The sequence below is a fragment of the Gobius niger genome (genome assembly GCF_951799975.1).
Source record: "Gobius niger genome assembly, chromosome: 22".
In the NCBI taxonomy this organism is placed as follows: Eukaryota; Metazoa; Chordata; class Actinopteri; order Gobiiformes; family Gobiidae; genus Gobius; species Gobius niger.
Window position 1 is genome coordinate 13,287,900 of NC_136873.1, and position 25,432 is coordinate 13,313,331.

General features: G+C 41.7%; 1 protein-coding gene across 1 annotated transcript; it reads right to left on the bottom strand.

Moving 5' to 3' along the window:
- Positions 1-4,276: 4,276 nt before the first annotated feature.
- zbtb39 (zinc finger and BTB domain containing 39) lies at positions 4,277-22,130 on the bottom strand (the record flags this gene model as incomplete). The annotated part of the gene is made up of 6 exons (XM_079580894.1): positions 22,025-22,130; positions 18,498-19,410; positions 16,947-17,062; positions 15,078-15,440; positions 7,091-7,344; positions 4,277-4,943 (listed from the first exon to the last, which is right to left on the bottom strand). The coding sequence occupies exons 2-6, from the start codon at positions 19,390-19,392 to the stop codon at positions 4,277-4,279; spliced, it is 2,295 nt and encodes a 764-aa protein (XP_079437020.1). The 5' UTR covers positions 19,393-19,410; positions 22,025-22,130.
- Between the last annotated feature and the right edge of the window lie 3,302 nt (positions 22,131-25,432).

Consider the following 25,432-nt stretch of genomic DNA (forward strand, 5'->3'; position numbering starts at 1 on the left):
GTAGTGATTATTAATGACTTCAGGAAACAGTTCAGTGAAAAGAGTTCAACCTCATGTTCGTAGTGAAATGTTACAGAAAACAGCGCCCCCGAGTGGTGACGCTGAGACACAGTCGTGAAGAAACCAAACTTCTACAGTTTATATCGACTACATTCTACCTGTCTCTAAATGTATGTAACAGTGCTCGGTCCGACAGGCCAGTCACGGGAGCTTTATCTCCTTTAACCATGTGACGAGTTCACATTCACGAGATAACTTTATGAATAATCACAATCATTGACAGGAAACATGTGAGATTTATAGTTTTTGTTTTTAAAATGCTGTTTTAAAAACCTCTTAACCCCCACTTTAGTGCATTTTCTCCAGTTTTTGTTGATTTTTCTTCATTTTTTTTTTAAGTTTTATACTCACTACTGCCACCTCAGGTCATACGTGTAACTGCAGCTTCTATATTAAAGGGGGGGTATTATGCAAAATTGACTTTTTCAAGCTTTCCATCATGTTATTCTGTCACTCCCTCATTAAAAACATGCCTGAAGTGTTGCCTCGGCACATTCACGTATTTCTGAGTAATCTGTACAAACTCTGATGGCGGCCATTTTAGGGATAGGTTTGCCGGAGTCCTCCTAGGAACGCCCCCACCTCCTGGAGACGCCTCCGAGCTTTCGTGTCGGAAATGGTCAGAGGTTCTTAAAGAGACAGAGGCCTATTTCAAGACATTCACTACAGCCATTTTGAGAGAGACATTTTATACAAGGCAGTTATTCTAATTTACTGCATTTACAGACCAACAGAAGGTTTGCTCATCATTGTAGTGTGATATAGACTGGTGCTATGTGACTGAAAAAAGCATAATACCCCCTCTTTAAATAGTCTCCTGATCTTTCATATGAAGAAAACTGCTCAGAGTCCTGCTCATTAATATTTCATAATGTAGCTACAATTAGTCCCATTAAGAAAACATAACCCTTTATTTAAACAGTTATTTCTGGTTTAGATATTCCTCGTCTGCTCTCAAAAGTAAAACCTCTGAATAAACCATGGATTTTTCAAAAGTTTTTCAAAGGGAAGGGAAAGGGGCGGAGTTAAATGGTCCGAGCAGAGTGAGAGAAAGGCCCAGGGGCAGACCAGAGGAAAGTGGGAAAGAAAACTCTTAAAACACAACACTTTGGCCTTTTTGAAGCAGCAGATCGTCAGCAAGTCTCTGCTTCTACAGAGCGACTGAAACGCTGACAAAATGGCCGCACGTTGGGGGGACACGGAGCGGCGGACACGACTTTACGATTTAGCCATTTTCCAAATCGTCTGTTTTTAAAAGCATGAATTAATTGCATTACTTCGATTTATCGCCCAGCTCTACCCAGACTAGATTGAGGCTGAACTATAATAAAATAATAATAATGATAAAGCATTAAAGTTGGTTTGTGTTACTCAACGTATTTTTCAAATGTAAAAAGAGTCTAAAAAGTTCCAGTGTTAAAAAAGCATTTTAAAAACAAAAGCTAGAAATCTCAGTTGTTTCCCATCATCGTTTCCTCTCACAATCCCTCAAAACATCCCGAGCCGAGCCTGGTTTCATTCACACGTTCACTAAAGAGCTCTTCAAAAGTGCCTGTCCACCTGATGATGTCACGAGGTGGTGGTGCTGCTCCTCCTGCCCGGATGAAACAAAACTCGGCTCCGGGAGGTTTTTCTTTCGAACGCGGTTAAACTAATGAACCTGTAAGAGTTCACCTTCATGTTTTTGTGACTGGCCCTTCGAGGAATGTCAGAATAACCGGATCCTTGACAGTCTGACAGTTAAACCATTTTAGATTCATTTAGCCGGAGGTTTTCCTTCATGGAGTCAATAATTGCATCTTCGCCCAATCGTCCACCTGACCCCGGTTTGGTGGCCCCAGAACCACAAGTGTTTAACAGGACTTAAAGACGAGGCGCTGCAGGTGAATGGGGAAAAAAATACAAACTTAGAGACATCAACTTGAAACGTTTGCTGAACATTACTGATGTAAATATGAGAGGGAAATGTATTACAAGTTTTCTGTCATTTCATGTTTTCATATAAAAATGTCACATTTTGTGCATAAAAATGGAGACGGAATCTAAAAAAAAAAGATCATTTCATTTTGTTGACAAAGAGGGGACTTTGGATCTTGTTTAGTTTTTGAATAAAGATTTGAGATTCAAATGCTCAATACATTAGGCTCAATTGTTTGTTGTTACTATGGAAAACGGCTGCAGTGGAGGGATAAAGATTTAAAGCGCATATTATGACACATTAGACCAGAGGTTACATTAACCGAAAATTCTCCGTCATTTACGGAATATCTTTTACTTTGACGGAAAATTTCAAAGGCCGTCCGTCATTTTGAAGGATTGAAGATCAAGCCGTAACGAAAATAAAGACGCAGCTCTGCTGTTTTTCATAGCGCGCGGGTCTCTCTCTCTCTCTAAAGTTTCACACCGCGTCTTGTCTTGGATGAGCTCTTACAAGTTGTATCACTGCCTTGCTAGCTAACTTTCCTGACCTGGACGCTAACAACACCACGGGGAAGAAAACCACGATGCAAACGCGGTTAAAGACTAATAATATCCTTCCCATATGAAGCCGCTCTTCTCACGTAAGTCTCAGGACGAGCTCATCTATGTCTCTCTCTCTCTTTCCCTCCCCGTGTGCGTAGCGGGCGGCGCGTCGTGCAGTGAACTGGTAAACATTGTCCCGTTCACCCACCGTTTCTTACATTCCGTTAAAATTGACAAATGCAAATAATAAGCTCCACTACATTTGTATGAGCGTAATCTGAGCCTTGATGTTGATGAGCAGGTGACTCTGAAAGTCGTCTCCTCTGAGACTTTTACGCACGAGTTTATGCACATTTCTGTTGCAAAATGTACCAAGACTGTTCAGATCAGGTTTAGTTTAGCTCCATTTATCCTACAAGCTCACATTTTTACTAACAAATAATATGCAGCCTACATATATATACATTTATAAAAATAAAAAATAAAAAATAAAAACGCTTATGAGAGATTAATTCATGAAGGATAAAACTTGCTCATGACGGATTTCTTTCAACCCTCTCCTCCAAAATGAAGGAGAGAAATTATCCCGAGCAAAACCACTGCATTAGACACAATTTTTGCTACAACACAGTTAAAAATTATAATCAAACCGTTGTATTGAAGATTTTGCTAAAGATTTTACCCAGTTTTCTTCAGTTTGACCATTTTTGTGATGTTCAATAAGGAAGTGAAACTATAAACAACGTAAATAAACGGCTATGGACGATCGTAAACCACACCTCTCCTACGAGAAAATGAACTGGTGGTCCCCAGACTAAATATCACTTGTGATATTCAGACTGGCCAGCCTACATTTTTCTTGCTTAATTGACACTTTTTCAAGAAGCTTTTAGATTTGGGTAAAGCCGAACTGGAGAGAATGTGTTCGGTTAAAGGGGGGGTATTATGCAAAATCGACTTTTTCAAGCTTTACATCATGTTATTATGTCATTCCCTCATTAAAAACATGCCTGAAGTGTTGCCTTGGCACATTCACGTATTTCTGAGTAATCTGTATAAACTCTGATGGCGGCCATTTTAGGGATAGGTTTGCCTGAGTCCTCCTAGGAACGCCCCCACCTCCTGGAGACGCCTCCGAGCTTTCGTCACCAGCCGAGTCACCAACCACTGCTCCTCAGCAGAACCCCCTCCCCACTGATGCCACAGACAGCGTGTGGAGGGGGCGTGTCTAAAGGCTCAGAGGTTCTTAAAGAGACAGAGGCCGATTTCAACACATTCACTACAGCCATTTTGAGAGAGACATTTTATACAAGGCAGTTATTCTAATTTACTGCATTTACAGCAGAAGGTTTGGTCATCATTGTAGTGTGATATAGACTGGTGCTGTGTGACTGAAAAAAACATAATACCCCCTCTTTAAGGTGAGGGTTAAGCGGTTTAAATCTGGCTTGATCCATTATTCAGATTTTGTCGCTGACAATATGGGAGATTTTAGGCATTTTTATGCATAAAACACCTAATTCTTATATGAAAACATAAAATAACAGAAAACTTGCAATACTTTTTCCCCCTAATATTTATACCAGTAATAAATTGCACCAAACATTTAAAGTTGGCATCTCCAAATGTAAAAAGTTTCCCTTTTCACCTGCCATGTCTCGCCTTCAGGAATGAGCAGGTTCCTCTCTCGGTGAAAAGGACCTTTACCCCCCCCCCAGTCCCAACCCCCCAGTCCCGGGACGCCGCGCCCCCCTCACGTGTCGGCGGGCGGCAGCGGCTCCTTGGAGTGGTCGTTGTACATAAACGTCTGCTCGATGTTGAAGTCCGGCGGCAGGTGCTCCCTGTGCAGCTCCATGTGCGACGACACCATCTTGAGCGTGGAGAAGAACAGGCCGCAGACGGTGCAGCGGTACATCTGCGCCCCCGCGTGCGTCTTCAGGTGGCAGATCATGGTGGAGCGGCCGCGGAAGAAGCGCAGGCACACCTTGCACTGGTACGGCTTCTCGCCCGTGTGGATGCGCAGGTGGTAGGTGAACTCTCCGGAGTGGGCGAAGGACTTCCCGCAGTATCGGCAGCGGTACCACTTGGCCTTGGCGGCGGCGCCCGCGTCCACGCCGTCCTGCCCGGGCCCGACGCCGAAGCCTTTATGCGCCGCCGAGCCGAATCCCAGCCCCGCGTTGCTCATTTTGAATAAACCGCCGATGTCCCGTAGCGAGGGGAACGAGCAGCCGGGCGCCGTCGGGTCGGCCTTGCGTTTGCCCAGCAGGACGGAGCCGTTGGCGACCGCCGCGGCGTTGGGCGGCAGCGCGTCCGCCGTGTGAGCGCTGAGGTGGGAGTGGAAGGCGGAGGACGAGCGGAAAGTCTGAGGGCAGAAGATGCAGCGCAGCTCCTCGGGACCGCCGGACTCGCCGCCGTTGGCGCTGAAGGGAAAGAAGCGGTTAGTGCAAGTCGCAGCCGGGCCAGTTTCACGCCCGAATATTAACCTCTTAACCCCCGCCTGAACCGAGAGGATCCTTTTCCTCACGACATCAGATTATTTTTTTCCATCATTTTTTTTGTTGGGTGTTCAACTCATTTTTGTAACTTTTTTGTCATTTTTTTTGTCATTTTTTCGTCCATTTTTTATCACATTTTTGTCATTTTTTTGGTCATTTTTTTAATCACATTTTTGTCATTTTTTCCTCTTTTTTTTATCACATTTTTGTCATTTTTTTGTCTAATTTTTATCAAATTTTTGTCATTTTTTCATAATTTTTTTATGACATTTTTGTCATTTTTTCGTCATTTTTTCCCTCTTTTTTATCACATTTTTGTCATTTTTTTGTCATTTTTTATCACATTTTTGTCATTTTTTCCTCTTTTCTTTATCACATTTTTGTCATTTTTTTGGTCAAATTTTTATCACATTTTAGTCATTTTTTCATAATTTTTTATGACATTTTTGTCATTTTTTCATAATTTTTTTCCTCTTTTTTTTATCACATTTTGTCATTTTTTCGTGTATTTTTTATCATATTTTTGTCTTTTTTTTGTCATTTTTTGTCAAAGTTTTGTGATTTTTTTTGTCAAATTTTTATCACATTTTTGTCATTTTTTCGTACATTTTTTATCAAATCTTTGTCATGTCTTTGTCACGTTTTTGTCACATTTTTGTCATTTTTCGAAAAAATGTCAATTTCTTGTGACATTTTTGCCACTTTTTCATCAATTTTTCGTCACTTTTTTGTCACATTTCCATCTTTGTTTTCGTCTCAGTTCTGACACTATTTTCACAGCTCATTTTTATAACTGTCATTTTTTTTCCACATTTTTGTCATTTTTTTAATCACATTTTTGTTATTTTTTGTCATTTTTTGGGTCATTTTTTGTCATTTTTTTGTCATTTTTCCGTCAATTTTTAATCACATTTTTGTCATTTTTTAATCACATTTTTGTCATTTCCTTGTCATTTTTTTGTCATTTTTTGTCACATTTTTGTCATTTTTTCGTAATTTTTTTAATCAAATCTTTGTACATTTTTTAATCATTTTTTTGTCACATTTTGGATTTTTTTTGGTCAATTTCTTGTGACATTTTTGACACTTTTTCATCACTTTTTGTCACATTTCCATCTTTGTTTTCGTCTCAGTTTTGTTGCTATTTTCACAGCTTTCTTCCAGAAGCTTTTGGACTGGGGTAAAGCCAAACTGGAGAAAATGTGCTCGGTTCAGGTGGGACGTCACAGCCTTGTTGGGACATTGTGGCCATTCACCTCCATCCACTCCTCCATTAATCTGACCATCCAGGGTCACACGGCCTCATCAGTGAACAAGACTGTTTGAAAATGAGTCCTCATGTATTTCTGAGCCACTGCAGCCGTTTCTGTTCATCAGCTTCAATCAACCGTTTAGGGGAGGCCCGGATAGAAGATTTATGCACAACTGCAGCCTCTGGAGGGTCCTACACCTTGATGTTCGGGAGACTCCAGAGGCACCAGCAGCTTCAAATACCTGTCTGCTGCTTTGTAGCATCTGTTCTCTTAATCTAATGTGTTTGTCTGGCTGAAACCGTCCATATTGCGCCTTTATCTGCACAAACCGGAGTGTGCTCTGAATCATCCACAAATCTCTTATCAGTTCGATGATTATGCTTAATCTTTCATGAAATATCGGAAGGTTTTCACACCTAGACCAAGACATTCAACTATTTCACGCTTTTCATCAGCAGAGAGATCCTTTTTCTTTCCCATATTGCTTGAAAATGATGATCTGCATAATAAAGTGGAACACCCTTTTCAGTAGTTTTTCCCTTAACTGGGCTTAACCTGAAAACTAACCATCCCAGGTCTCTGAGATTAATGTCAGTGATTCATAGAGCCCCAAGACACGATACCATCCATGAGTTTCATTATTATTGTTTTTTCTACCTTTTTGACACAAAAATCCAATTTGCATAATAATTTGGAACACAGTGTATAACATTACTAACATTACTAACATTATTAACATTACTAACATTACTAACATTACTAACATCACTAACATCACTAACATGACTAACATTACTAACATTCTCCAGCGTCCGTTACCTGAAAGTGTAGGCCCGCAGCAGCGAGCGCTCCCTCTCTTTGGCGGCGGCCTCGTCCGCGTGGGCGCTCATGTGTCTGTCCAGCAGGGGGCGCTCCACGAAGCACATGGCGCAGTGCGGGCAGGTGAAGGCGGGCACGGCGAGGTGAGACAGGCAGTGCCACAGCAGCGTGCACAGCGAGGCCTGGGGCAGCTGGCACACGGCGCAGGTGAGCGAGGGCACCGAGGCGTGGGTCAGGGCGTGCTCCCGGACGCTCTGGAGGGGGCGACACACAGAGGTTCTCAGACTCTCAGATCTATGTGTCACTGACGGCAGGCGAACATGGGCCTGGAGACACACTCGAGTCTCTCTAAACATCGAGGAGTAATCATGTAACTTCACTTATTGCTCTGATATTTCTATTCATTTTACTGCTAATAATGCACGGGCAGATCCGCTCAGAGAGAGGGGGCGGAGTTAACTGAATCGAAGCGTCTTGTCTTCCGGGTTTGGAGAATACCCCCAGAAAAACAATAGCCTATACTTTACTTTGGGATGGCTAAAATAGCAGATACAGATCCTTTAATGACAAGCTGTGACACAAGTAAAACTATAATTTGTCATATATCGTATAAAATATTGTATTTACCACATGTTTTTATTGAACAAGACGTAGATTTGCTTTTAAGACTGAAATTATGATCAAAACAACCCAATAATATTAATTTTTACAGACTTTTTACAGACTGTTTCAGTGAGTCCCGACCCACCAGTTGAGAATCACTGTTTTACATTATATTTGCCCCAGTGGGATGTTCTATATTGGGGGCCAGAGGTTCTGTGCTGGAGGGCCAGATTTGGCCCCCGGGCCTGACGTTGCCTGTTTTAAAGGTACACTGCGTAACATTTTGGACTGTACTGTTGCGGCAAAACAAAACATGCTCCTAATGACACAGAAAACGCTATTATTGCAGTGTGTAATAAAAGAATGGACTTGGATGAGAAACTAACCTGTTTAAATCTCAAATTCTACTGCCTTTTGTCACATCTCCATGGAAACGAGCTGGAGACGTACCCACTCCCAGTAAAGTTTACAGTCATATCTTAGGAGGGGTGAGCCTCATAAATGTTTGTTTGTACATTTATGAGGTATTTTTCAATGATCAAAATATCTGACATAAAATAAATGCTCATATTTCAATTTTATTTATAGGGTAAAATTCTACGCGGTGTGGCTTTAAAGTCATTAACAGTATTTTTCACATTACTTTAACCTCTTATGCATCTTCTCCACTTTGGCTGTCGGCCAGTGTAACTGTAGCTGTGTTCACTGTGTTTCTATGAAACGCCACAGAAGGGGGCGTGGCTTTACAGAAGGGGCGTGGCTTTACAGAAGGGGAAACAGAATCTTTTAGCCATTATCTATCACATACAAATAAAGTCCAGTCTAAATCAGGTCCATATGGATATAACATGCAAATAACATGTAGCATCAAGTTAGCATTCTCTGTTATTTATGTATTTATGGGCTGTTGAACCACTTTGCTCCTCTCCATGTCTTTGTATCTTTATTTAGTAGAAACTATATTTATAATTCAACATTTGTTAAAGTAGTTTTTGAATAATTAGAGAAAGTTTAGATTTTTCTTCAAATTGTTTTCCCCCTTAACTGTTTTCAAACATGACCATATATGGCACAGTTCCAAACCGCTGCTTGGCAACCAAAAGTCACATGACCGATGATGTCATTCCAAACTCAGGATGTTGCTAGGCAACGGAATGTCCTGCGTCTCTAAGCCATAAGCATTTAACGCTGAGACACATTTGGCTGAGTATCTGAAGACGTTTCACTGAGTATCTGAAGACGTTTGGCTGAGTATCTGAAGACGTTTCACTGAGTATCTGAAGACGTTTCTCTGAGTATCTGAAGACGTTTCACTGAGTATCTGAAGACGTTTCACTGAGTATCTGAAGACGTTTGGCTGAGTATCTGAAGACGCTTCGCTGAGTATCTGAAGACGTTTCACTGAGTATCTGAAGACGTTTCACTGAGTATCTGAAGACGTTTGGCTGAGTATCTGAAGACGTTTGGCTGAGTATCTGAAGACGTTTGGCTGAGTATCTGAAGACGTTTGGCTGAGTATCTGAAGACGTTTGGCTGAGTATCTGAAGACGTTTGGCTGAGTATCTGAAGACGTTTGGCTGAGTATCTGAAGACGTTTGGCTGAGTATCTGAAGACGTTTGGCTGAGTATCTGAAGACGTTTGGCTGAGTATCTGAAGACGTTTGGCTGAGTATCTGAAGACGTTTCGCTGAGTATCTGAAGACGTTTCACTGAGTATCTGAAGACGTTTGGCTGAGTATCTGAAGACGTTTCACTGAGTATCTGAAGACGTTTCTCTGAGTATCTGAAGACGTTTCACTGAGTATCTGAAGACGTTTCACTGAGTATCTGAAGACGTTTGGCTGAGTATCTGAAGACGCTTCGCTGAGTATCTGAAGACGTTTCACTGAGTATCTGAAGACGTTTCACTGAGTATCTGAAGACGTTTGGCTGAGTATCTGAAGACGTTTGGCTGAGTATCTGAAGACGTTTGGCTGAGTATCTGAAGACGTTTGGCTGAGTATCTGAAGACGTTTGGCTGAGTATCTGAAGACGTTTGGCTGAGTATCTGAAGACGTTTGGCTGAGTATCTGAAGACGTTTGGCTGAGTATCTGAAGACGTTTGGCTGAGTATCTGAAGACGTTTGGCTGAGTATCTGAAGACGTTTGGCTGAGTATCTGAAGACGTTTGGCTGAGTATCTGAAGACGTTTCGCTGAGTATCTGAAGACGTTTCGCTCAGTATCTGAAGACGTTTCGCTGAGTATCTGAAGACGTTTGGCTGAGTATCTGAAGACGTTTCACTGAGTATCTGAAGACGTTTGGCTGAGTATCTGAAGACGTTTGGCTGAGTATCTGAAGACGTTTCTCTGAGTATCTGAAGACGCTTCGCTGAGTATCTGAAGACGTTTCGCTCAGTATCTGAAGACGTTTCGCTGAGTATCTGAAGACGTTTGGCTGAGTATCTGAAGACGTTTGGCTGAGTATCTGAAGACGTTTCTCTGAGTATCTGAAGACGCTTCGCTGAGTATCTGAAGACGTTTCGCTCAGTATCTGAAGACGTTTGGCTGAGTATCTGAAGACGTTTCACTGAGTATCTGAAGACGTTTCGCTGAGTATCTGAAGACGTTTGGCTGAGTATCTGAAGACGTTTCTCTGAGTATCTGAAGACGTTTGGCTGAGTATCTGAAGACGTTTCGCTGAGTATCTGAAGACGTTTCGCTCAGTTCACGCCGACAAACTTGGATTTGTAAACATTCTCTGTGACGCCTGTTGCTGGAGTCGAGGTCCGTGGTGGTTTTCGCTGTTTATTTAAACTTCTGACCTGCTGCTCTTACTTCTCCAACAGACAAAATGAGTATCGTCTCCAGGCTGGAAGAGCTGCAAGACTGGATTATCCCGTCCTCGTGGAAGTCTCTCCTGCGTTTGTTCGTCCTCTCTTTTCTGTTCGGCCTTTATACACGTCTCGTCCTTGGGGATGGACCGTTGGTGGACGATTGGATTTTCAGATTATTCTTTCCTCTGTCTGTCAACTTTGGACCTGTCACACTGTTTCTTTCGCCGCTGTCTCTGTATCCCTTTCATCTCCCGGACTGGGTGCATTTCAAACACTCCTACCTGTCAATAACGGTGATGGATTACTTTGTGCCGTGGGACGATGCGTGGACGATGAAGATTAACCCCTCGATGTATCTGTACCTTCCTACAGTGGCGTCTCTCTGGTCGTCTCTGTCCCGCTCGTCTCTCCCTCCGTGTACTATAAGTCTGACTCTCATCTCTGTCTCCGTTAAGTCGAACCCGACACATCCGGTAGATTTCCATCCTGTAGGTGTCCAGCTGTGCTGCCCTCTGTGGTCACTGCTCCGTCTCCGCTTATCTGACGCTAAACTTGCCATCGTTCCTCCTATGATGGTCAAAAGTCAGAACACGCCGTCCAAACCTCCTGTAATCACTGCACCACCGGCGATTCACCCCCCGCCTGGATGGACGTCCAGTCACTGCACCCCCAGTAATTCAGCCCCCGCCTGGACGGACGTCCAGCAACACCAGCGATTCCCCCAAAGCCTGGATGGTCCAGAGAGTTCACTGGGAGGGAGTGAAGGGTACTTTGTCTCTTCCCTTCTGAGCGTGGCTCTCCTGACTTCTTCCCTCCTGAGCTCGTGTCTCTTTACTTCACGGACCATCTGGCTGAGGTGAGGACCACGGCTGGAGAATTCACCTGCTGCATTAACCATGTTGATTCATGGGAAATAATCCTGGAGGAACCTACACAGACACCAGGGCCTCCTGGCTGTGAGTTACGAGCGCTGACCGCTGCACCACCGAGCCGCTCACGTTCTGGAAGAATTGAACTCTGAAATATCGCGTGTACATATGTACTTCACGTACCCTTTGCTACGACACTCAGGAGCTCCAGCACATCCTTTTCCACTGATCGTCCTTGAGATGTTTCTACAGCTTGACTGGAGTCCACCTGTGCTAAAGGAAATGGATGAGACGAGCTTTGGAAAGGCTCACAGCTCTGTCAGGTCCCTCAGCTGACAGAGCACGTCAGAGCAGTCTCTGCTCTCATGTCACTGTCAGCTGTGGGACCTTCTCAAGTCCAGATCATCATCATAATAACACTTGTATTGCACTTTACTAGTTTCTCAAAGTGCTGCACTGTCGTCATTCTTCATTCCCGCCGTCCTCCTGGTGCTAAGCTGCTGATTTAGGCTCACACTGCATCATTTAACATCAGTCCACTCCAGTCAGGGAGTAGAAACATCTCAAGGACCATCAGTGGAAAAAAGCTGCTCCAGAGTTCAGTTCTGAGCGTCAGAGTAAAGGGTTCATGAATTCATCTGTACATGTGATATTTCACAGTTTATTTTTCATAAAGGCCACAGGCCTTTGCTCTGCCCGACCCCGTCAGACCTCGGACGCTCAGCAGGAACGGCCTGGTCGGTTCTTGGAGACGTTTGAGACCAGGAGGTCTGGGGGAACGGAGTGAGTGAGTGAGTGGTCGGGATGGCTTCTGTCAGTCTGCCCCAGGGCAGCTGTGGCTACAACAGTAGCTAAAACTAAGTATGGTGTGAATGAATAATTCACAAAACTGTAAAGCGACTTTGAGCATCTGGAAAAGTGCAATAAAAAAACAACAATTAATATTAATATAATTATACATTTGAAAAACAATATAAAAAACGTTTTCACTTCGTCATAATAATAATAATAATACTAATATTATTATTAATAATAATAATACTAATATTATTATTAATAATAATAATACTAATATTATTAATAATAATAATATTAGTATTATGATTAATAATAATAATACTAATATTATTAATAATAATAATAATAATACTAATATTATTAATAATAATAATATTAGTATTATGATTAATAATAATAATAATAATAATAATAATAATAATAATAATATTATTATTATTATTATTATTTATAATAATAACAATAATGCATTGGTTTTATTTAGAGCTTTTCTGGACACTCAAAGACGCTACGTTACTTATTCATTCATTCTATACTTGATGGTGGTAGGCTACTATTGTAGCCACAGCTGCCCATGTTTTAGTGATGGGGGAAACCGGAGAACCCGGAGGAAACCTACGCAGACACGGGGAGAACATGCAGAGTCCACACAGCTTCATTCACACAGTTGTCAGTGATCCTCCTGAATCCTGCTCTGAGCAGCTGCTCCGCCTCTGCTGGAAAACACTGAGTTGTGACTCTGACGTTTTTACGTCACAGTGTCAAACAGGAAGAGCACAACTTCTGTAATGCGATGCATTAGGCCTATATTTAATTTCTAAAACGGCTTTTTCATTATTTCTGTTGCAATGAAAGTTGTGAAGTAGGGTTGGGCGATGTCGATGTTGACGATGTTTACAGTGAACCATCGTGATGGACGATGATATCGTCCATTTCTCATTATAAGCATTTTTTAAAGACATTTACATAGCCTATATATAAGCTGCATATTACTATGTATGTTAGGAAAATGTGAGATTGCAGGATAAATGGATCTAAACTAAACACAGTCAAGGACACGACTTTTGCAACAGAAATGCGTTAAAACTTGTGCGTAAAGTCTGAGAGGAGAACGACTCTTATCACACTAATACAAATGTAAGTCAGAGCTTATTATTTGCATTTGCTCAGTTTTAACGTAATGTTTAAGAAACAGTGGGTGAACGGGACAATATGTCCACGTTTGCGTCGTAGCTTATGTTTTTGAAGCCGCTCCACGCGCCGCCCGGTCCGTGAGCTCATAACTTCATACCGTCATTCATCTCGTCATTTTAAAACGGTTTAAGTTTCCGTACGTAGCAAAGCAAAACCACGCGCTGGTAAACTCTGAGCTGCAGAGAGAGACAGAGCTCCGCGCGTCAGAAACAGAGCAGCTGCGTCTTTACTTTAATAATTACGGCCAACACATCGTGGCTTCTGGCAGGTACTGACACTAGCGTGTATATTAGTTACATCCGTGATTTAATTTACAGTGCAATCCCTGCACAGTTTGTAGGTTTACAAGGCCTACAGAAGACCAGGAGGGGGTGTGGCATCACGATGGTGGCTCTACATCGTGATGTTGCTCGTTAGTGATGGGCGGGTCAGGGTTTTTCTCAACCCGCGGGTCTCGCATTTGGAGCAGGTTCTAACCCGCCCCAGCCCGCCCCGCAACGTTGTTCTATTTTTACAAACCGCCCCGCCCCACACCCGCACCCGCAACCATTAAAAGTATGCGTTACAAGTATGATCCGTATGAACAGCACCGGCGTGTCAGCCCCTCGCGCTCTCTCTCTCTGAAGAGCGCTGGGCAAGAGGGAGAGAGGAAGAGAGCAGAGGTCGGCCTAACGCGGAGTCACACACAGTCACACATACTGTGGAAAACAGGAGACATGAGCTTCACAAAAGCGTTCTCTGGGTCACAAACTGCAAAACGCTGCTTGTTTTATGAAAATCCGACGTATATTTATGCCAAAAACCTGCTGTAAAGACGACGGAATAAGTTGTGACTGAATTGAATGAATGCGCGTACGGAGGCATAGAGTGCCCGCGACCGGCATTTTTTGACCCGCCCCAACCCGCCCCGCGATCAAAGGAGAATATCACAACCCGACCCGACCCGAACCGCGGGCAGACCGCGGGGTCTGCGGTGGAACCCGCAACCCGCGCATCACTATTGCTCGTCCATCACGATGGACGATATCGTCCATTGGCACAACCCTAATGTGAAGGAGCTCTTTCTAAACTATTCTGGACACGCCTGTTCTTTTTATAATGTCACAGAGAAAAGCGTGTTTACGAGGACAGGACTTTATTCAACCTTCCTAAACGAGAGTTCACTCGCCACAATTTGGAATTTCTCTCCGGGATTCAGCGACTTTCACCAAAACAGTGTTTTTCTGTGACCGTCTCTGATGTTTGTGAACCTTCACCAGAATCAAAGTGGATTCACTTTTATAACCAACGCGAGTCCCCAATGTGATGGAGAGGCCGGGACAGAGCGGTGAGGCAAAACGTTAGCGTGTGTGTTAGCTTGTGTGTGTTAGCGTGTGTGTTAGCGTGTGTGTTAGCTTGTGTGTGTTAGCGTGTGTGTTAGCTTGTGTGTTAGCTTGTGTGTTAGCTTGTGTGTGTTAGCGTGTGTGTGTTAAATAGTACTCATAGGAGGTACAATATATCATATAAATGTCTATACTTTAAAATAGCATGAAACAGATCCTTTAAATAAACTTGCCTTAGTCTTTTTAGTGCTTAACCTCTTAACCCCCGCCTGAACCAAGCACTATTTCTCCAAAAATGTGCCGGAAACGCAACAATAAAACAAAAACAAATACAGATCCAGAGCTGAAACGGTCGGCACGAGTCTGGCAAAGACCCCGGACTCTCACCTGGAAGTCTTTGCTGAGTGTTTTTCCACACTGGGCGCAGTGCAGTTCACAGTGGGGCCCGGTGGCGGCGCTGTTGCCGAGCGCGGCCGGGGGGATGGAGTAGGAGGCGGCGGCGCGGTTCGTGTGGCGCAGGAGTCTGGCTCGGCTGCCGAAGTGGGCGTGGCACACGGCGCAGGCGTACAGCTGCACCCCCACGTGGGAGAGCACGTGGTTCAGTCCGCCCTCGCCGTCCGCGAAGAGGAGCCCGCAGACCACGCACTGCCCGCCCTCCGTCAGGTGGGACTCGGCGTGGGCCCGGACCGCCGCGGGGTCCGGGGGGAGCTTCAGGCCGCAGATCCGACACGGGACGAGCTCTTCGGTTTCCTACAGAGGGGGGGAGTGACGTGAGGACACCCAAACACGAGGTCGCCAGATGTTTGCGCCCGGCATTTCACAACAAAGCTCTCAACACTCAAGAAAACTGTTTGAGGATCTTTCTCGTGCTCTTCAGTGTTGTTTTCATCAACAAAAACAATATCATAATGTGGACGCGCCGTTTTTTAAATGACGATAGCGTAGCGATGACGAGCTAACATGAAAGCGGTTCGTCAGACGTTACACGAGACACAGAGCCGCGGAATTTATTATTGATAGAAACCATTTTAAACAGAATTCTCAAAAGGCGTGTGGCAGTACTTTCACTTAGTGTTTTCCTGTGCCTTTCTCTCACTCTGCTCTGACCATTTAACTCCGCCCCTTTTCCCGTGAGTCTCCATGGAGACAGTTGTCAATCAAAGCAGAGGCATGAAGACGATAAAACTAAAACACTTTGGAAAACTCCATGGCTTATTAAGGGGTTTTACTTTTGAGAGCAGACGAGGAATATCTAAAACATTTCTTAAAGGAAGGGTTATGTTTTCTTAAAGGGACTATACGGAGTTTAAAAATGTCAAAATTATGTATTTTCCTCCCCCTACATGTGCTAGCCATGTCCTAATGTGTAGAATGAGCCCAGACCTGTTCACCACAACTGCTTCTAAAATCCTGCACTGTCACTCAGAAAGGTGTTACTTCGGGTCTGAAGTGCCGTCATGCACGAGCTTAATATAGAAGCTGCAGTTACACATATGACCTGAGGTGGCAGTAGTGAGTATAAAATTGCTAACTTGCATCTAGCCCCTTTAATGAGCCGAATTGTAGCTACATTATGAAACATTAATGAGCCGGACTCTGAGCAGTTTTCTTCATATGAAAGATCACAATACTTTTTAAAGTCTATTTAAAATAAAATCGATTAAAAAATATATATATATATTGAGATTTTATTTTTTGGCCAATTGAGCGGTTTCTTCTTCTACGGTGTCAGCGCCTCGTTGTTCAAACCCAAAAACTGTCCTCCACATTTGTAAAGCCCATAATCCAACATCATCGATTCTGAGCCGTTCTGTGCTTTAAAGCAGTACTAAGTAACTCTTCCCCCTAGAGGCCATAAGCGCAACTGCAGGTGTCGTAGCAAGTTAAGATTTTTTAACTTATTAATTGTCTTGAAGAGTAAATACTACGCTGACAGGAAAGGCGAAGGGAGAGAGGGATACTGTGCATCCAATTATACAACGGAAATATTTTTTTTCACTCAAACTTGGCTGTAAATACTGTTTAAAGTGACGCTAGCCCGCAGTTAGCTTTGCCCGTTAGCATGTTAGCTTCTTTGTGATTCCATTAGTGTGTATTGCTTTCTCCGGACCGGTGGCAGTCAAGTTGCAAACATGGTTTTCTGTCCAGAGACACCCATGAACACTTGTATTACCCCCACAGGGACTACGGAGAGGATTTATTAAGGTAAACGTGTTACTTGGTACTGCTTTCAGAAAACAAACCACATTTATTCACCTGAACGCTTGGATTGTCTCCGTTCTCGATGCACACCAGGTCGTCTTCCTCCTCCTCATCCTCCTCCTCTTTCTCATCCAGGAAGTTTTCATCGTCACTGAGCTCGATGATCTCTCCTGTCAGGGGGAGTTCGTCCAAATCAATAAGATCAAAGTAAATCTGCCCTAAATGTGAGTAAACCTTCAGATCACAGAGAAAAGAAACAATCTGAAACGACAGGATGGTCCAAAAGGATGCGATACGATGAAGATCAGATGTGCAAATCTCACAAGAACTCAAGTCAAGCTGTTTATAATGTGGCTTAACCTCTTAACTCCCGCCTGAACTGAGAGGATCTTTTACCTCACCTCAGATTTTTTTTTTTTCATCTTTTTTTTGGGGGGTATTCGACTCATTTTTGTAACTTTTTTATCATAATTTTTGTTTCCATTTTTTTGTGTAATTTTTTGTAATTTTTTTGTCAAATTTTGTCATATTTGTCATTTTTTGTCACGTTTTTTGTCATTTTCTTCTCACTTTTTTGTCACATTTTTGTCTTTTTTTTCTTTCATTTTTTCTTTTTTTGTTTTTGTCAAATTTTGTCAAATTTTTGTCATTTTTTTGTTATTTTTTGTCAATTTTTTGTCAGATTTTGTCAGATTTTTGTCTTTTTTTTGTCAATTTTTTGTCATTTTCTTCTCACTTTTTTGGTCATTTTTTGTCCATTTTTTGTCAAATTTTGTCAAATTTCTTGTCATTTTTTGTCACATTTTTTGTCAAATTTTTGTCATTTTTTTGTTATTTTTTGTCAATTTTTTGTCAGATTTTGTCTTTTTTTTGTCAATTTTTTTTGTCAATTTTTTGTCATTTTCTTCTCACTTTTTTGTCCATTTCTTGTCATTTTTTGTCACATTTTTTGTCACATTTTTGTCTTTTTTTGGGTCATTTTTTGTCAATTTTTTGTCAGATTTTGTCAAATTTTTGTCTTTTTTCTTTCATTTTTTTTGTCATTTTTTGTCAATTTTTTGTCATTTTCTTCTCACTTTTTTGGTCATTTTTTGTCCATTTTTTGTCAAATTTTGTCAAATTTTTTGTCATTTTTTGTCACATTTTTTGTCATTTTTTGTCATATTTTTTGTCATATTTTTTGTCTTTTTTTGGGTCATTTTTTGTCAATTTTTTGTCAGATTTTGTCAAATTTTTGTCATTTTTTGTCACATTTTTTTGTTACTTTTTTGTCAATTTCTGGTCAATGTTTTCTCACTTTTTTGTCACATTTTTGTCATTTTTTTGTCATTTTCTTCTCACTTTTTTGTCAATTTTTTGTCACATTTTGTCACATTTTTGTCATTTTCTTCTCACTTTTTTGTCAATTTCTGGTCAATGTTTTCTCACTTTTTTGTCACATTTCCATCATTGTTTTCGTCTCAGTTTTGTCGCTATTTTCTCACCTTGTTTCCAGAAGCTTTTGGACTGGGGTAAAGCCAAACTGGACAAAATGTGCTCTGTTCCGGTGGGAGTTAAGGGGTTAAACAGTTTGTGGCCTGACTTTGTGTGACCCTTTAAACCCACCTGCCAGCTGCCTCCACTGCTCGTCCTCCTCCGGCGCCTCCATCCCGTCCCCTCCGCTGAAAACCCCGCCCTCTCCGGCGTCCGCCACGGCCCCCCGCACGGCCACGACCTGCAAACCCCCTAAAGCCCCCGCGGAGGACGTGGACTCCGCCTCCGCTTGCATTTCGGGCAGAACCTCCTCCTCCCTCTTCTCCTCCCCCTCCTCAAACTCCTGCTCCGTCTTGAGCTGAAGCGTCGCCTCGTTGTGATCGTTTAAAAGAGCATCCGGGTCGGGGAGGCGGCGCCCCGGCTGCGCCACCGCCCGCCCGAAGCCCGCGTTGTTTTCCGACTTCAAACTCAGAGACAGATTCCCGGTGGCGGAGCCGCTCCTCGTCGGCCTGCTTTGCGAAAACGGCGAATCGGACGCCGTGGTCGGAGCCAGGGAGGAGAGCGAGGAGGAGGACGCGGCGGAGGAGCAGGCGGCGAGTTCGTGGTTGGTGGAGTTGACGTGGGCGGGGCTGTTTTTGCAGCTCGCCCGCAGGTCGGGGAAGGTGGCGTGGCAGGCCCGCACCAGCTCCCCGATGCCCAGCCGCTCGGCGAGCTCGTACAGCACCCCCACGTCGATGAGGTCGATCAGGATCTCGCCGGTGTAGACGAACGCGAGGACCTTCTCGAAGTTAGCGGGCGATATGAACTCCAGGGGGACGACGGAGGCGGAGGGGGCGGCGGCGTCGGGGGTGCGGGAGAAGAGGCTGCAGAAGTAGGAGCCGGAGCAGGACAGGACGGCCCGGTGCGCGGCGAAGGTCCGGGTCCCCACCTGCAGGAGCACGTCGCAGTATCGCCGGGACAGACGGCAGCGGTTCAGCTCGGACAGGAGGCTGCAGGCGTAACCGGGACCCTGCAGAAGGATCCTCATACCTGCGAGCGGAGACAACTGGAGGAGGAGGAGAGAGGGGTTTAAAACTCTGGTTCTGCCGGGAGCTGGGAAAGTCAAATTTAAAGGGAGATTTCAGGATTTTTGACATAGGGCCTCATTTCCTCGTTATCCAGAGTGTTGCTGATTTCTGGAGATATTTTTTTTTGTAATTCATACAGTTCTTATGTTTGAAGAGTTTCGTGGCGCTAGGCTAGTGCAAGGCTAGTGCATGTCTATGGTATCAGCTAGCCTGCATTAAAAACAGTGTGACCCGCTCCACAGAGCACCTGAGGCAAATCACTTATAACACCAGACTAACCATATAAATGTCTGTGTTGATAGAATAATTTTTTGGAATATAACTGACCTGCATCCAGTGTTAATTTCGTCGACTAAAATATTCTTAATTCTAGTCAAAGTGATATTTTTGACGACTAAAATCGGACTAAAGCTAAAGTAAAAGTTCTTCATGAGACTAAAACTATGACTAAAATGTCCAGAATTTTTAGTCGACTAAAATAAGACTAAATAAAAATGAAAAGGAGAAGCTTCTATTACAGTTTGAAAGAGCTTCATGTCATGTAAATCCTCTGTTAAAGGATCAGCTCTGAGCTTTGTTCATGTGGAGCAGCTCCATGAAGCAGAGGAACAAGATTAAATATGATTATAATGAATATTATCAATGCAAAGTCGACTAAATTAGTCTTAAATTTTGTCGACTAAATTGACATGCAATTTTAGTCGACTAAAACGAGACTAAAATTAAATTACATTTGAGTCAAAAGACTAAATATGTTGTCAAAATTAACACTGCTTGCATCACATGAATGATCGCATTTTGAGGGACTATTTTCTAGCAGATCACTCCGCCACCGCATAGCTTATACAACCACGAAGCTGATGCTGCTCAAATATAAGGTATTTTAAATGAAAAATGGTTAAATTATTCGACAGACATTTATATGGTTACTTTGGTGTTATAAGTGATTTGTCTCAGGTGCTCTGTGGAGCGGGTCACACTGTTTTTAATGCAGGCTAGCTGATACCATAGACATGCACTAGCCTAGCGCCACGTAACCCTTCAAATATAAGAACTGCTTGAATTACAAAAAAATATCTCCAGAAATCAGCAACACTCTGGATAACTAGGAAATGAGGCCCTATGTCAAAAATCCTGAAACATCCCTTTAAGACCTTTATAATCTCTTAAAGCAGGGGTGTCAAACTCAAATACACAGTGGGCCAAAATGTAAAACTTGAACAAAGTCGCGGGCCAGCATTGAACAAATGAACCTTTTAATATGGACCCAAACAAGATTTGCTTTAACACTGAATATGGAACAAGCAACACTTATTACTATACAATACATAACTTAATAGTCCAGATATGCAAAATCAAATTTCAAATTTAAAAAAACATCAATGACATTCATTTATTAAATGAAATTTAAATAATAATAATAAATAATAATAATTTTAAAAATAGAATAACAATAATAAATCAATCAACCATTCAAGCCCATGTCTTGGAGTAGCAAGAAAAAGTGCAGAAAATGTTTATTATTGCTCAGTTTGCTACACACTGATCTAATCTGATGTGCCCAAGCCAGACACTTGCATCTCTTCTTGGATGATAGTTCATCAATGTCTGGGCTCAGGCTTTGAGCTGAGGCTCTTTTACATAATGTAAACAGATATTCTGTCTCCCACCTGTCCAGAAAGCTCCTGGTGTCTGCCTTTCTTTTCGCCATTTTTGGGAAGGGGTTCCACAGTGACAGTTGTAGCTTAGCTATAACTACTGTCACAGAGGAGAGGGCATTTCTGGGACCTGTCCTGATTGACGCGCCAAAACAACAGCAAGGCATTATGGGATTTGTAGTATTAGCGATGAATGAATGCGCTGTATAATACCGGTGGGCCAGCTCGAGTAGTCATTTGGTATAGCCTCGCGGGCCAATATAATTACATTGCGGGCCAAATTTGGCCCGCAGGCCAGAGTTTGACACCTATGTCTTAAAGGAACAGGCCACCGTTTTTCCACACTGAGATATGTTCTTACCCGACTTAGACGAGTTGATCTGAACATCTTTGGTCTTTGTGCGTGACCAGACCAGACAGGTACGCATAATACTGTCACTGTAAGGTCAAATACACACATCACCTTTTTCTCCACATAAAAAGTTGCAGAATGCACCTTTAACTTCTAGCCTCTCTCTGAGGGAAACACAAGGCTTTAGGAGGGAGGCACTTACATCATGGACAGACTGCTCACGCTTCATTATCTGCATTAATCCAAATGTATATGTAGCAGTTCGGATTCTAAAAACCTGGTCGCTCCAATTATCAGATAAACAAATGGCGCGTGCACATCCATGACAATTACCGCTTAATGCAAGGTTTCAGGGAGAATGTCAGAGTTTTCAGCTGACAGGGAGAGACTTAAAAACAAAAACACATCATTTTGCACAACATCTTCAGGGAAATAATGTTGTACATGTGCACAAAATCCAAGAAGAGACGAAACAGCATAATTCCAATCACACCAGAATCCAGTCCGTTTTCATAAATTGTCATTCACGTCGAAGGAAAAGGGTCTTACGTGAACAATACGTGCATAGTGGTGTTTACTTACCCATTTAAATGCGGAAAATCATGCTGTTTCGCTGCTCTGCTGAGTTTATTTCGGAAAGAGACGAGCCGAAGATGAGCGACAATGAAGCGCCGTTTCACCGTCGCTTGTTAGTGACGTATGTCAACAAGAACTCGGACACGGACAACAGCACAACCGCGTGGCCAAAGTGAGTCACTGCAGTCAGAAAATAGCAACAGAACTTCTTATAACCTCTTAACCCCCGCCTTAGCCGAGCGCATTTTCTTCAGTTTGGCTTTACCCAAATCTAAAATCTTTTCGGCTGGAGTTTACAGGCAGGTTAACGCAGCGTTTGTCACATTTTTAAAGGGTTTTCGTAAGTTTTTGTCATTGTTTTGCCGCTATTTTGTTACTTTTATGTTGCATTTTCGTCACGTTTTTGTTCAATTTCCGTCACGTTTTTTTAAGTGTTTTTGTTGCTTTGCCATCACGTTTTTTGTCTGTCTTCTGATGCTTTGTGTTGCTTTTTCGTCATGTTTTTGTTGCTTTTTGTCACGTTTTTGTTGCATTTTTGTTGCATTTTCGTCATGTTTTTGTTGCATTTTTGTCACGTTTTTGTTGCATTTTTGTTGCATTTTCGTCATGTTTTTGTTGCATTTTTGTCACGTTTTTGTTGCATTTTCGTCACGTTTTGGTCACGTTTTTTTTTAAGTGTTTTTGTTGCTTTTCCATCACGTTTTTGTCAGTCTTTTGATGCTTTTTGTTGCTTTTTCGTCATGTTTTTGTTGCATTTTCGTCACGTTTTTGTTCAATTTTCTTCACGTTTTTTTTAAGTGTTTTTGTGGCTTTTCCATCACATTTTTGTCAGTCTTTTGATGCTTTTTGTTGCTTTTATGTTGCATTTTCGTCACGTTTTTGTTGCATTTTCGTCACGTTTTGGTCACGTTTTTTGTTAAGTGTTTTTGTTGCTTTTCCATCACATTTTTGTCTGTCTTCTGATGCTTTTTGTTGCATTTTCGTCATGTTTTTGTTGCTTTTTGTCACGTTTTTGTTGCATTTTTGTTGCATTTTCGTCATGTTTTTGTTGCATTTTTGTCACGTTTTTGTTGCATTTTCGTCACGTTTCGGTCACGTTTTTTTTAAGTGTTTTTGTTGCTTTTCCATCACATTTTTGTCTGTCTTTTGATGCTTTTTGTTGCTTTTTCGTCATTTTTTTGTTGCATTTTCGTCACGTTTTTGTTCAATTTTCTTCACGTTTTTTTTAAAGTGTTTTTGTTGCTTTTCCATCACATTTTTGTCAGTCTTTTGATGATTTTTGTTGCTTTTTCGTCACGTTTTTGTTGCAATTTCGTCACGTTTTGGTCACGTTTTTTGGTAAGTGTTTTTGTTGCTTTTTCGTCACGTTTTTTGTTGCTTTTTTGTCGTTTTTTTTCTCTCCAAGAAGCTTTTATGTTTGGGTAAAGCCAAACCAGAGAAAATGTGCTTGGTTCAGGCGGGGATTAATAGGCTAAATACGTAAAAGTACTCAATTACCTTAGTAACTATTAGAAATTCAGCTTAGATAAGAATATAAATATCCACTATTCGATCCTAAAAGGGAAGCGAGAGGAAGTTCAAAGAAAAAGTATTTCACAACGTGTTAATGTTGGCAACATTTTGGATATTCATAGCCTCAGTAGCTAGAGGGTTAAACACAAATTGTATGTAATTTTTGTTTTTCAACTTAATTAATTTAGAGAATTTTACATGTTTATCATTGTATTCAGAGTTAATTCAGTGGATTCAGTGGATTTAAAAGATATGAGGCTCTTTCAAACTGTGTCATTGGAAGTTCTGATGTTTTAAGTCCCTTATTTTCAACTTAAATTTGTTAATTCAATAAAAACACCTGGGTATTTTACACGTAGTTTTCTCATTTTCTACGTCTATTTGGAACAGCTGGTTTGCAGCATTAAAATTAGTAAATGTGTTGGGAATAAAAAAGTAAACAAGGTAACTTTTCAACTAGTGCCATAGAAAGTACACGCATGTTCGACAATGGAAGGAAGTGAAAGTAACTGGAAAGACTTCAATCATCAGACAACTTTATTTTTCAAACACAAAACACATATTACATAAAACTTCCTTCTCTTAAAAAAAGAAAAAAATCATTGTAGAAATTGAACTCTAACAGCTGGGTTCCATTTCCCTGTAGAAAACAAGAGCTGATGCACAAAAAACAACACAAAGGAAAGTGATTTATTCTCCGCTCAAAAATATGTGAAACAAATATTGCTTTGCTGAAAGGAAAAGTATTTTATGTTGGTGAAAACTAGAATACAATGTTAAAAGATTGCTGTCGGGAATGGAATAACGCAGGAACTGTAAACAAAATGTTTTTTTTTATTTGAAATGAAATAAAGGCGCTAAACATTTGTTGAACTTTGTCGCTTTGAATTTACGTTAACTAAATATCATAGGATCAAATAAAATAATAAAAACATTTGAATTTACTTAAGTAATGGCATTTTTCTAATCAGTTTAGTCCTGGTTTAGTCTCAGTTTAGTCCTGGTTTAGTCTCAGTTTAGTCTCAGTTTAGTGGTAGTTTAGTCTCAGTTTAGTCTCAGTTTAGTCTTGATTTAGTCTCAGTTTAGTCTTATTTAGTCTTGATTTAGTCTCAGTTTAGTCTTGTTTAGTCTCAGTCTAGTCCTGGTTCAGCCTCAGTTTAGTGCTGGTTTAGTCTCAGTTTAGTGCTGGTTTAGTCTCAGTTTTAGTCTCAGTTTAGTGCTGGTTTAGTCTCAGTTTAGTCACAGTTTAGTCTCAGTTTAGTGCTGGTTTAGTCTCAGTTTAGTCTCAGTTTAGTCTCAGTTTAGTGCTGGTTTAGTCTCAGTTTTAGTCTCAGTTTAGTCTCAGTTTAGTGCTGGTTTAGTCTCAGTTTAGTCTCAGTTTAGTCTCAGTTTAGTGCTGGTTTAGTCTCAGTTTTAGTCTCAGTTTAGTCTCAGTTTAGTCTCAGTTTAGTGCTGGTTTAGTCTCAGTTTAGTCTCAGTTTAGTCTTGATTTAGTCTCAGTTTAGTCTTATTTAGTCTTGATTTAGTCTCAGTTTAGTCTTGTTTAGTCTCAGTCTAGTCCTGGTTCAGCCTCAGTTTAGTGCTGGTTTAGTCTCAGTTTAGTGCTGGTTTAGTCTCAGTTTTAGTCTCAGTTTAGTGCTGGTTTAGTCTCAGTTTAGTCTCAGTTTAGTCTCAGTTTAGTGCTGGTTTAGTCTCAGTTTTAGTCTCAGTTTAGTCTCAGTTTAGTCTTGTTTAGTAGTCTAGTCCTGGTTCAGCCTCAGTTTAGTGCTGGTTTAGTCTCAGTTTAGTCTCAGTTTAGTCTCAGTTTAGTCTTGATTTAGTCTCAGTTTAGTCTCAGTTTAGTCTTGTTTAGTCTCAGTTTAGTCTCAGTTTAGTCTTGTTTAGTCTCAGTCTAGTCCTGGT